This window comes from Pseudomyrmex gracilis, unplaced genomic scaffold (genome assembly GCF_002006095.1).
Source record: "Pseudomyrmex gracilis isolate BER0280 unplaced genomic scaffold, ASM200609v1 scaffold_157, whole genome shotgun sequence".
In the NCBI taxonomy this organism is placed as follows: domain Eukaryota; kingdom Metazoa; phylum Arthropoda; class Insecta; order Hymenoptera; family Formicidae; genus Pseudomyrmex; species Pseudomyrmex gracilis.
The window spans coordinates 2,135-15,088 of NW_018020741.1; the positions used below are offsets into that span (position 1 = coordinate 2,135).

The 12,954-nt window shown below is 30.1% G+C and overlaps 1 protein-coding gene across 1 annotated transcript in view; it reads right to left on the reverse strand.

The window, feature by feature from the left end:
• Positions 1–12,954, reverse strand: part of LOC109857410 (scavenger receptor class B member 1-like) — a 40,105-nt gene that overhangs the window by 1,774 nt on the left and 25,377 nt on the right. Inside the window, exons 3-5 of the mRNA XM_020433685.1 lie at positions 1,687–1,778; positions 489–649; positions 149–287 (exon numbers count right to left, since the gene is read on the reverse strand). Of these exons, the coding sequence (XP_020289274.1) occupies positions 149–287; positions 489–649; positions 1,687–1,778 (392 nt within the window). The remainder of the gene's footprint in view (positions 1–148; positions 288–488; positions 650–1,686; positions 1,779–12,954) is intronic.

Here is a 12,954-nt window from a genome sequence, read left to right on the forward strand (position 1 = left end):
TATATATATATATATACACGCTTATTCCCACACAACACATCCTGGTTTAGGCTCTCATGACCATTGATATATATATTTCTGAAGTTTTGTTAACTTTCGGAGCCTTTAGATTTTTTACTTTAAAATAAAACACATTGTAAAAACTTACGAGCAAAGGTATATTGGGTACTATCAGTTTTAGATCTCCATCTTTAGACATTTCGGGCATAAAATTTAGAATTTTCCTATGCTGATAACTGACAGTTCCGTTGTTGTGGAACGCAATATTGACTTTTTCCATATCTTCGCTGTAAAACAAAAAGAAGTACACGCTTATCGGAAAATTCAAAAAAAGTTTTCATAAAAATACATCTTTACTTGATACTATTCGAAGATACACATTATTCGATTTATATATCGCGTTTGTTCCTCGATTGTGTAATAAAGTAAAAGTTTGTGCACATTCCTTGAATGTGTATATAAAATAAATAAAAAAAAAAAAAACTTACCGATACACAAACGGGCCGATTTCCTGTAGCTTCGGCTTCTCATTGTACTGCAGAAAGCCTTCCGTATTGGTTACATTAAATATGTAAACCTTCGTCAATCGAACTACGCCTGGCTTCTGCCAATATTGGAATGAAAGCGAACCGTTCCACAGTCGCAGTTGCTAGAAAAGCGCGCAACGCACATTGCCAATGTATTATTATTATATACGCGTTTCTCTCTCAACGCTCGAAACTTGCACGTCCGCATTTCTCGTAACGAGATGCTTATTATGATAGCAGTTTTTCATCGAATTATCGTTAGTCAGCTCAAGAAGAAATCTGATCTTGATGTAACAATTTAGAAAAGATAATACCTATATATATATATATATATATATATATATGTATATATGTATAATAATGCTTTTTTATTTTTATATAGCCTCTGTTACTCAAGTAAGAAAGTGCGTCAAAGATTGTCACCTAGTTTCTTTTTGCGAAAAATATCTAAACTCGGGTTCTTTTTTTCAATAAAAAAAAAAGAAAGGTAGTACGAGAAAAGAGAAAGTGTAAGAACGGAAACAAATTGTCACATTCCTCATGTTGGTGTAAAAAATCAGTAATCAAGCAATACCGTCAAAAGAATAATAAATTGTTTCTACATGAAAAAAATAAACTGACAATAACAGTTGTGTTCAACAGGTTACATTAAACGTTCAAAACGATTAATTAATATTTATTAATGAGCAATAAACATTCGCATTAAAAATTTCAATTTTGCAAGTAATAATCAATAAAAGCGATAATAATACATTGGTTTATAATGAGAAAGACAAATCATAAATTATCTAGCAAATCACGAACGCGTGCTATGGCGTATATTGAGACGACTTTAGACTTTAGACAAAACATTTAGAAAAACTTGTATTTATTGCGAATGCAAATTACTTTGCGCGAACATGTAAAAAGTATCGAATAATAACTACCATTTGCAACATTTCCTTTAAACAATTGTAAACTTGTATATGTATAATTGAGTATTTTTGCAAGCAAAATTTCTGAGAGTGAAAAAATAAAAATCGAAAAGCAGAAACGTGTTAGAACGAAGCAGATCTTGTTCCGTTCAGTCACACTAATTCCACCGATGATTGTGCAAAATCTCATACGGCGCTGTATTAAACGAATGTCGCAAGTAAATGTGTGTATCTCACATACTTACTTTTAAGATAAGGCAATCAACCCATGGTATACTACTCAGCACTATGCCAATCACAAGTGCAAGGAGACCTAAGCAAATTGCTGCTATCCTGCCTGCAAAAATAACAACAATAACGTTACCAGGTGCGGATGTCGAAACTTACTTATATTAGACATGTATGAAACCTGTGATTATGTAAGCGATTTTTTATGTGAGTTGATATAACTATCTAGCGATTATTACTCAATGTATTTCTCACAGAATAAACGTTCATCTACATTTGAAAATTATGGCCGATTATAAAATGTTGCCGACATGCTTGAAACTTAATATAAACATATATCTTGTAATTTTATTTCTTTTTTAAGAGAAACATATATATTTGTTGAGCATGTGTGTGTGTGTGCTATCTGTTGTGTCTGTTGTGTGGTATCTGAAAATTTGATATAGCAGCCAATTTATAAATTAATTAAAGCACGCGAAGACTTGATGCGTATATTCGTATCCGCCTGTTTCTCTTGTATATATAAAAGAATATATAAAAGACATTTCTTTATAGAATAAAAACAGAGACACACGATCTGCTTAGAATTTGAAATTTATCTCTCTTGCAAGATCTTAAAAAACTACACGCAAGAACTAACAAGACTCTAATTGCAGCGTTTGAAATAAATTGTCTTTTACATCGTTTATATAACTCCAAAAGAACTAGAAGATGTTAATTCTCTCTCTCTCTCTCTCTCTCTCTCTCTCTCTCTCTCTCTCTTTTTCTTTCAAGAATAAAAGATGTGTACATGTCAACAAGAATCTAGAGAAAGAAAACAACTTCGATATTCTTACATCTCAGAATATTATTTGCATAATAATTAAAGAATCGGTAGCGACTGACGTTAAAATCATAAAAATGAAGAATTATAGAGCAATTAAATGACGTATTTGTTGCAACTAAAATTATTAAAATACGCTTTATTATTAAAATAAAAAACCGCAGCAAGTTTATTTTAGTTCCGACATGATTTAATATAAGCGTTTTAACGTTTTATTTGCTGTGTGTGTAATACGTGTAAATCAAGAATTATCTATTATTACTTAGAATGTGTCATTACAAAATTGCGTAGAAAAATGGAAATTGATTATTATCGAACAATATGGAAACATTCGTGCGTATCAATAAAAAATTTTCAACGAGAGGCTATTAAAATTAATTGCAAAGCAAAAAAATTTTTGGAAATAAACTTTTTTGCCGAGCCAGATGTAGAACTCGACCACACCGCGTTATATAATTCTTACGAGATCCAGCAACATTGAGAATTCTTCATCGTGTATATAAGTCGGTTAGCAAGCTTTCTCTCCCGAATTAAATGTAGGACGCTAATGATGAAATTTTTGAAATCACCAAATTTTTTGTCTGAGGCGTCTTCGATATTTCGATACGTCATTATATTGTACATTGAAGTATTTCTCTGTTGCGACAAATATTTATGCACAAGCGGTAACACAGTTTTGACACAATAGCAAAATGTCTTTGTGAAAAGTAGTATGATTTTTGCTTTGATAACAAATTAAAATTATTCTATATAAATAAACTTGTTTATTTGGCAAAAGTTTTCTATATTTCACAACAGAACGAATTTTATTGCAGTGTCCATAATGAGATAAAAGTTGTTAGTCATAAAGACGGATTATTACGGCTGTCATTGTACGAAAAAAGTGGTAGAAATGATAAATTTGTGATGATAGCCGAATCTTTTTTCCGCAAACTTAACAATACAATTATTATTAAGTTATTCTGACATTTAATGCTTTCGCAGTGTGTAATATTAACATACAAAGATGTTTTTTTCGGGTTTGAACAGCGTTAGTGTCATTTTTATACCGACGTTTCGTGAACATTACAGCTCACTTTATCAGGGTTTAAAGAGCAGCCTGATACAGTATCAAGTTGATAGAGCAGCCTGATACAGTATCAAGCTGCTCTTTAAACTCTGATAAAGTGAGCTGTAATGTTCACGAAACGTCGGTATAAAAATGACGCTAACGCAGTTCAAACTCGAAAAAACATCTCGTTGTATATTATTAATTTATCACAAATTATCTTTGTAATTCCGTTTTTTTATCAATACAAAATTTCTCAATTTGAATACTGAGACGTACAATCTGTGTGTCTCGCAATTTTTACAGTTTCTGACAAAAACATACAAAAAAAAAACATTTTATTCATCTCGTTATACGTGCCGGTATATATCGGCGACGTAATAAATTTTTCGCCACTTAATTCAAGTATTGATGAATATCAGGCGGCAGTGACACATTATCTCGCTGCAATCGCGGCGATTTCTATCTTACACATACGTAGCTTGCAATCATTTCTATTTCTACGAGAACGATAACTCAAGAGATAAATATTACTCGATTATATCGCTTAATTTTACAAAACAACAAGAAGTACAAAACAATATGCAAAATAAATAAGCAACAAAACAACAATGTAAATAATTGGTGCGCGTCGCGAAATAAGTTGCGTTGTAATTTTTTCTATCTTACAAAGAAAATACACATTTAATTAATGTATATGTAATATTTTTTAATTAAAACGATTTTGTACAAGAGAATAGTTACCGGTCTCTTTATTAACAAGTGTTGTTAATTACTTTAGGAAGTTTGGAATGTAAGACTTGTATGTGATATCATCAAAGACTTTCGTGAGATATATGTAAATGAGTGTCAGTACGGCGACGGCAATGAGGGTCTCTCGCGATTAAAAGGATCAACATCACGAATGTAATGTTTGTCCGGCAATTTATAGTTTGCATGGTGCAAAACGCGCGTTGCGCTCACACAAAGCTTTACGGTACGTAATACCATTCGTTAACCATGAGTATAAATTACCTGCGACTGTTGCATAATATACGCGATCTCTCCTTTCTCAGTAGCCGACTTACCGACCAGTTTATGTGTGTCCGAAAGTTTGATTTCTTAATCTGACCTCGGAAGGACGATGCGTATGTATGAAAAAAAAAAAAAAAAAAAAAAAAAAACACAAGACTCTTACGTACTGAAAAATTTATTATTGCGTCGAATAAACATTATTGTACGGTTGTTATTCTTCTTTGGTATGACGTTTTATAAAAAAAAAAAAAAAAAAAAAAACAAAATCTTATCCAGATCGATCGGTATTATCGCGAAAATGATCGTTATAATTGAAATGATGCTCTACTTGCTCGCGCTCTACCTCAATTTGTTCTACTTTTGCCGCACAAGGCTGTTTGCTCGATACATATCAGAGATGAAGTTTCTAGATTAATAAAAAATTGTTTAAAAAAACCACGACAATCTTACCGGATTGAAGTTTTCTAAAAATTTTACACGCGATATATAAATATACATTATATTTCGATGGAAGTAGACATATATAATTTTGATCGCAGCAAAATTTATAATTGCGGTTGCGCGCAAATTATGTTGCGCAAATAAAAATAACATCGTTCTCTTAATTGTTTTTATTAATTGTGAAAAGTGCGAAAAAAAGATCTGTTATTTTGGATGTGTGTGTGTCAAAGAAAAGAAAATTAGAACGATGGTTAAACAGCTCGTTAAAGCGAGAACTAAATTACAGGTCAACAACATGAAAATCATGCAACGTGGAACGTTGTATAGTTGATACGTAAGAGAGATCCTTAATAATATCACACTTAGACAATAAAATTTATCGAATATTACGTATCGAGATCTAACTAGCGGTAAACTGTACAAATGATGTCTTTAAACATCCTCATTGTTTCTTTCTTCTTAAGAAAACGTTAAGTTATATGAGCAACACGTGTGTTACGCAACACACGCAGTTGATCTCCAGACTCGCGCAGACTCTTGACATTACTACATAAATGTTAGTTTGCATACTCCGAGTTTAAGCGTCGGAAATAAATGCCGAGATTATGATAAATGCGATCTTTATCATAATTTCTCGTATTGCAAAATAAGTCAGAGAGATATGTGATAAGAATAATATTTGCATAAATTTGTTCGGAAGAGACTGAAAATTTGCAAATTTCAAAAATTAGGTCACTTCACGAAGAACATTAAATATCACGAAAAATATTATTTCCCACATTCCCGTGGATTATGCTTTGTCCGGTAAAAAGTGCCATCGGTTATACATTACTGTATATTACATATTCACATTTATTTTTTACTTGCACAAACCAAGAAGAAAGAGAACTTCAACAAACACAGACGGTAAAGAGCAAGTTATTGCCATTTATTGCATCTATCGGTCATTTATCTCGTGAAGAACACCATAATGGAAATTACTCAATTGCTTTTCTCAGAGTGAAAACTACAGAGTCGAATGGCTAAACTTCGATCGAGCGTGTGTCCTTATTGCGTTGTGCAAATTATCTGCAATAATAAAACGCGCGTTGTGCAAATTATCTGCGGCAATATAAAAAGATACAACAAGGAATTCAATTTATGTGTTGCAATATATTTTACTTTAATTAAATTTAAAGAGATTTCGAACTGTTGCGTATTACGCGTAATAATTGTTTATAATAATTAAATTCTCTCGATTTAATTTCTATATCAATTCCACATATGTAGAGATTTATATAGAAAGCTCAAATAGAAAGCAAAAAAATTTTGTTGTGAAATAATTGAAATGCCCGGAAGGTAAACAAATATTTTAACTATATTTTTATCAGAGCCGTAAAATATGTATGTCCGCGTTCCTACGTGTTACGAACAGACAGTCACTAGTTACGTCGCGAATGCCGTAATATATCGCCGCTGTGATTTCGGAGCCGCAGCATCCGCGACGCGGTGTTATATACGCGCGTGCGTGTAATTTCTCTCGTGCGCTGCGCGCTTCTAACCGAGTCAGCACGTTTCACTATAAGAACAAAAATTCATCTTCATGCAAAGTGCGTATCAGGCAATTTTGCAACAGCAGCTCGCGCCAACATATAGCTGCGTAGTAATTCAACGGAAATAATTGTATGAATAACTCGAAATGATCGATATCACACGTTTCGTGCAGAAGGACCTTGTCAGAAAAGATCTTGTCACAACATTTTTGCGCGCAAATAACTCTCTAGCTAATTTTTATCAATCTTTTCAACGTCTCTCTCTCTCTCTTGACGTTAGACTGTATCAATACCTGATACTGATTTGATTGATACTTATTTTATAAATTTATACACACGTGTATTTTTTTCTAATCGAGAGCACAGTAACACGACAACACTTAAAAACAATCTTTTTATTATATTTTTTATGTATTTTTATTATAAAAATTTAATGTAAATATTTTTATTGTAAATATTTATTGTAAACGCATGTTTATTTAAATCAAATTTATTTAAATCTGTTTTAACAACTTTTCACACAACAGAACTGCGCGTCGACTGTGTAAAAATGATCAATGCGGCAACAGATAGTACGTACTCCGAAAAGTTCGGATAACACCAAAGAATTTTGAGGCATGTAAAACGTAATTAATGGTCGATCGAATAAAGATATGATCGCTTGAATTACATCTTCCACTGTCATACTTAAAAAAATAATTGTGAAGATTTCTTCAACAATTCTTTTTTACAAACGGCATATACTTGATACTATTAGAGCATAACACGTGACTCTCACACATGCAACGTGAACCAACGTAGCCTACATATCAATCTCCATTATTTACGTGCCATGTTCGCCGTATCGCATTTTTCAATCGAAGATATTAAAGATATCTCGAAATGAAAGAAAGATAGGCAATGTTAATTCTCATCCAAACGGGAAATAAGTTTTCGTTATATTATTAAAGTGTTTTAATACTAGAAGACAATTGTTGATTTTTTACCCGTCGCGTGTAGAAGAAATCTATAACGTTGAAAATATTTTAAGCGCAAGTTGTCTACTCCATTCTTAATTTGAACAAGAAAATATAAAGAAATGCACAAATTGATATATATAAAATATTATAATACATTAAGAAAATTAAATCTTTTTTGAAAATAACGTAATTTAATTTTTTTTATAATTTTAAATCGAATTACTAGTTATAGAAACTTCTAGTAATTTTAAGCGCATAAAATCGATTTTTCTTAGAATTCGAAATTTGTTTTTTAATTAGCGACCGACTGGTAGCAAAGAACGACGGATATATGTTTCTTTGTTTTTTTGAAGACTGATGTACATTTTGAAGATTGACGCACATATTCTACGTTGCGCAGTTACTCAAGAATCGATTAATCATTAATAGTGGGGGAAACTAATGGTTCATCTATAACAAAAAAGTTGAAATTAATACTCGCAATTACTGAGAAAGTTTCTACTATATACATTATTTTTGAAGAACATTTATTTTATGTTTTAAATCTATAATATTTATTTTATTTTATGTTTTAAACATTATATTTATTTTATGTTTTAAATCTATAATATATTTAATGATCTATTTAGTCTATGATATATTTAAATTAAATTACTACGTTACATAAAAAAATTTAAACATTATACATTAAAATTATTTTTTATCTTTTATTATTAATTAAATATTATATGTATATTTCTTTATATCGAAATATTTATAAAATTCCCTATGTGTTTTGCTCGGAACAAATATACGTTACTGTTAAATCAATACTTTCGAGAAGTAAATTTATGGCGCAATTAATTATAGCACTGTTTCTCCTATAATACAAATATTTTCTTTCGTTTTTTTTTCTGTGTAATATTAATAAAGTGTCCGTGCAAGTCTATAAGTTCAATAACTGCACGTTCGTACTAGCAAATGAGATTTTTCTTACTGCATAAATTTGCGCAATCTTACTAGTATCGCAATAAAAAAAAAAAAAAAAAAAAAAATAGAGCCATTGCATACACGCATGTTTCATGTACACATTTGACATCAAACTCTCCTCGTAATTCTTAACTGTGAAACGGTTCCCTTTCTTGCCTGTCGTGCGTAACGCTGAAATCATAGTGTTGGCCTTCCAACATTTTGCGAATGAAAGTATGACTCTATAAATCACGATACTGCAACCAAATAAATTGTTTGTACTTTCACGATTAGTCTTGTCTTTGTTTTTTTTTTTTTATTTTTGTGATCTTAACATTTGAAAGAAATGATTATAAGAACAATATTTATAAAATATTATTATATATAAATTGTTATTAAAATTTGTAAAAGCAATTTAAAAACAATTTATAAAGATAGTTTCAAAGAAATATATTATAAATAATAAATTTATTTTGAATATTCTCTCTCTCTCTCTCTCTCTTTCTCTCACTCTCTGTCTCTAATCCTAATGAAATAATTAATATCAGCTTCAACATCTTTAGTTCAAGCACTAAAATTGATCTGTTTTTCAAGTTGATTAATTATATAAAAAATGCAAATTAAGAGATGAATTTGGCATCTTTCAGATATTATAAAATAAAATTTCTGAAAAATTTAAAGGTCATATGAGAGACTTACCCGTAGAATAACATAATAGTTTTAGGACATTTTTCTGGACACATTACGACATTCTTTATGATGTTAACATAATGTAATCATAAATATTAATTTGATTATTACTTTCCACAAATTAATTTTATACGTGGAACTTATAAAGTAAATTTATAAAAAGTTAGTAAATCTGCGTTTTTTTTTATATCAAAAACAAATTTCAATTTTTATAGAATTATTATTAAAATTATTATTTAAATTACAATCGTAACACATTAAGTAATTCCAAAAAGGAGGCAATAAGTTAATTGTTTTATTGTATTTTGTATTACTTGAAGTTGTTAGAATGTCAGATTAGAAGAAAGAACGACTGATAATAAGAAATGATAAAAATAATGTAAAAAACTAATAGTTAAATCAATATTTACAATCTATCATATTACGTCGACATTATTAGAATATCATGACACTTAGTCTGGTGTCCTAGAACTATTACGTGGTATTTCAATCACAACTGCAAAAAAAATCAATTCATCTATGAATTAAAAACTCTTCGGAGATCATTTATTCAAGAATAACACTAACATTGAAAAATCTTTCAATACGAACTTTGACACTTGTCGCAACTCTACGACAATTCAAGGAATTGTGGCAACAAAAAAACCCATTTGTAAATAAAAAGAGACTATGAAATACCGTGAGACGGATTTATGTAAAAACAAAGTTTTGCATTAATCACGCGGTTTTAATTGCTCAAGGTTTTTACGATTCTGACAATATTTTATGCAAACTAAAAGCCAACACATGAGAAAATACGGATTTTGACGAAAAGAGTACTAAGAAAAAAAAAAAAAACAAGCGTATTCTGCAAGTAAAATACGCAATATTAGCTGTGAAACCTTTCACATTTTTCCTTAATGACATCTGGATTGCAGTCCCAGACCTTCACTTCAGTGATTCAAGAATGCCACGAAATGGCCGTGTGACTTCAGGTTTTCTCTTTTTCTTTTTTTTTTGTAATGTCTCCTAATTATTAGAACGTCTAATACCGAACTTATTTTCCTTGTAACATCCGGTCCAGACATACCTGTTATATATCGCAGTCACGCGAGCCACATGTCCTTAAGATACGTATTTGCAAAGTTCAATGGAAAGATACAAATACGTACTTATGTATTACTCATATGCGTGTTTTAATAAATTTAAGTTTTCCAAGTGTCCAATAAATAACAAACACGTGACAATTCTAAGCTATTATCAAAAATGTTTATTATAAAAAAACTATATATTATTAGTTTTTTACATTTAGTTTTTGTCTATTTTTCATTATATTATATAAAGTTTTTACTCTACAGTCACGTGTTTCTTTTATGTTAAATAATCAACTTGTATGTATCAATCAATTATTAATAATAAATATATAAACGTCGTTAAAAACAAAATCGTTTAATGATATTATTTTGCGTTACGAGAAAACTCGTTGCTTAACAAGAAACGAGAGAAAAAAAAATTACGAGTTTTATCTATTTTTTATAATATAATAAAGTTTTTACTCTACAGTCACGTGCTTGTTTTATGTTAAACAAAGTATGTGGTCAATTATTAATAATGAACATATAAAGATCATTGAAAAAAATCGTTTAATGATATTATTTTGCATCACGAGAAAACTCGTTGCCTGACAAAAAACGAGAAAAAAAAAAAAAAGAACGAGCGTTAATAATCGCGAAACAGTAATCAGTTCCGATTAGGTGTTTATTATTACTATTGATTTTGCTCCTTTCTTAGAACTCGTTTTTATTTGTTGTCATTCTTTATGCTAATGAATGTTTTGCAAAAATGAGGAAGCGTCTGAAGTGACAAAGTTCTAGCATTATATGCATGACAAAGTTCTAGTATTATATAGAGTATGTCGCCTTTTTTTTCCACTATACAGGCCAAGGAGGAAGTTACTTTAATTTATTTCGCTCTCTGATTTATTCTTATTAACGTACGTCATACGTAACGTCTGGTAAAGTCTTCAATAATAATGATTATATTTGAATTACGCTCTGAGATATAATTTCGCTTGAAAAGCATAATAGTAAGATCTCATTAGGCAATATATGTATATATATTTTTAACGCTTCCTAAATTCAAATATTCTTCTATATAAAAGCATTGTGTTTTGTTACGTTTTGCTCTGTGCATGTAAGTTTTAGACACCGCATTGTTAAAAATTATTTTTTTCTTTTTATGTACTGTTTTAAATACTAATTTTTTAAAATATATATTCTGAATATTTAAGTTTTATTAGATATTTTTATGATTTTGTGTGTATTTTGGTGCTTCCGGAAGAAAAAAGAAAAGTGTAAATTTAATCAAACTAAATTTAAAGATTTACAAATCAAATGTCAAATGGCAACAAAAACCATAAACGATATTTATATTAATAATAAATATATATAATCAATAATATATATATATATATATATTATTTAATATATACAGGGTATCCAGTAATTGATGTAACACCGCTTGTAAGCAGAGATTATTTTGAGCCAAAAAGTTCTACCTATACCACTTTGCGAGATTCGCAATAATTAACGAGATATTAATTAATAAAGATCCGCGAATGAATACGCAGCCACGTGCATAACGGCAGCTCAGTGTTTCGCGTGCTCACGCCGTAGCAACGGAACAAAAGAAGCTAATAAATAACATGTGATATATACATAAACTATAAATAAAAATCAATAATTACCGACAATTATCTTTTTGTAAATAAGAGTAACTACATAAAATAAAATTTAAAAAACTCATTTTTGACATTTAACTTATTTATTTTAATAAAACAAATACGAGAGGTTCATGCTTTTGCGTTTAGTTGTCGATAGCTATTGATTTTTATGTACAGTTTATGTATTATCACATGTTATTTATTAGCTCCTCCTATTCCGTTGCTACGGCGTGAGCGCGCGAAACACTGAGCTGTCATTAAGCTGTCATTATGCACTCATGGCTGCATACTCATTCGCGGATCTTTATCAATAGCATCTCGTTAATTATTGCAAATCTTGCAAAGTAATATAGGACTTTTGGACTCAGAATAACCCCTTCTACCTGCCTACAAGCGGTGTTACGGCAATTACGGACATCCTGTATACATTATTTAGCTATTTTATGTTATTAATATATATTCACACATACATGAATCCGTTTAAACAAATTTATATAACCGATTTTTAAAATTTAAAACTTACGCTACTACATATTTATATGTGGGTCCCAATTTCATCAGTATTACACGTGTATATCACAGCGACTATATTTTATTTTACATCTGAAAAACAAATGAAGTCCACTAATCGAAAACGCGTATACTCCACCGAATAAAACTAATTAAAAATGTAGCGTGAGTCTGTGGTGAAGATTTTTTCCATCTGATGGAAGCAAAAACCAGGTTAAATCAATATTTTAACGAGATCTCATCAAGATTGGGTAGTGTCTAGTTAAAAAGATAAAAGTTAAGTTAAAAAGTTAAAAAGTTAAATAATTATAACTTTATCTAGTTACATTTTTAGACTCTTATCTTTTAACTTTATTTAGTTATATTTTATCGGTAACTAGTAACTTTTTATTTCAACTCTCTTGAATCTACTATAGCCATAAGATTTTTTATTTGTTTGCATACAAAACGGAACATATTTCTCTCTCTCTCTCTCTCTCGTCGTATGATCATAATTAATTTTACATGTTTATAGGCCGAAAAATTCGACCAATCACAAAGCTCAGAATGATTCGTTTTATATGCGAATAAATTCGTACGTGTTCGAGAATTGAGCCAATAAACGCTGGTCGTAAAATCC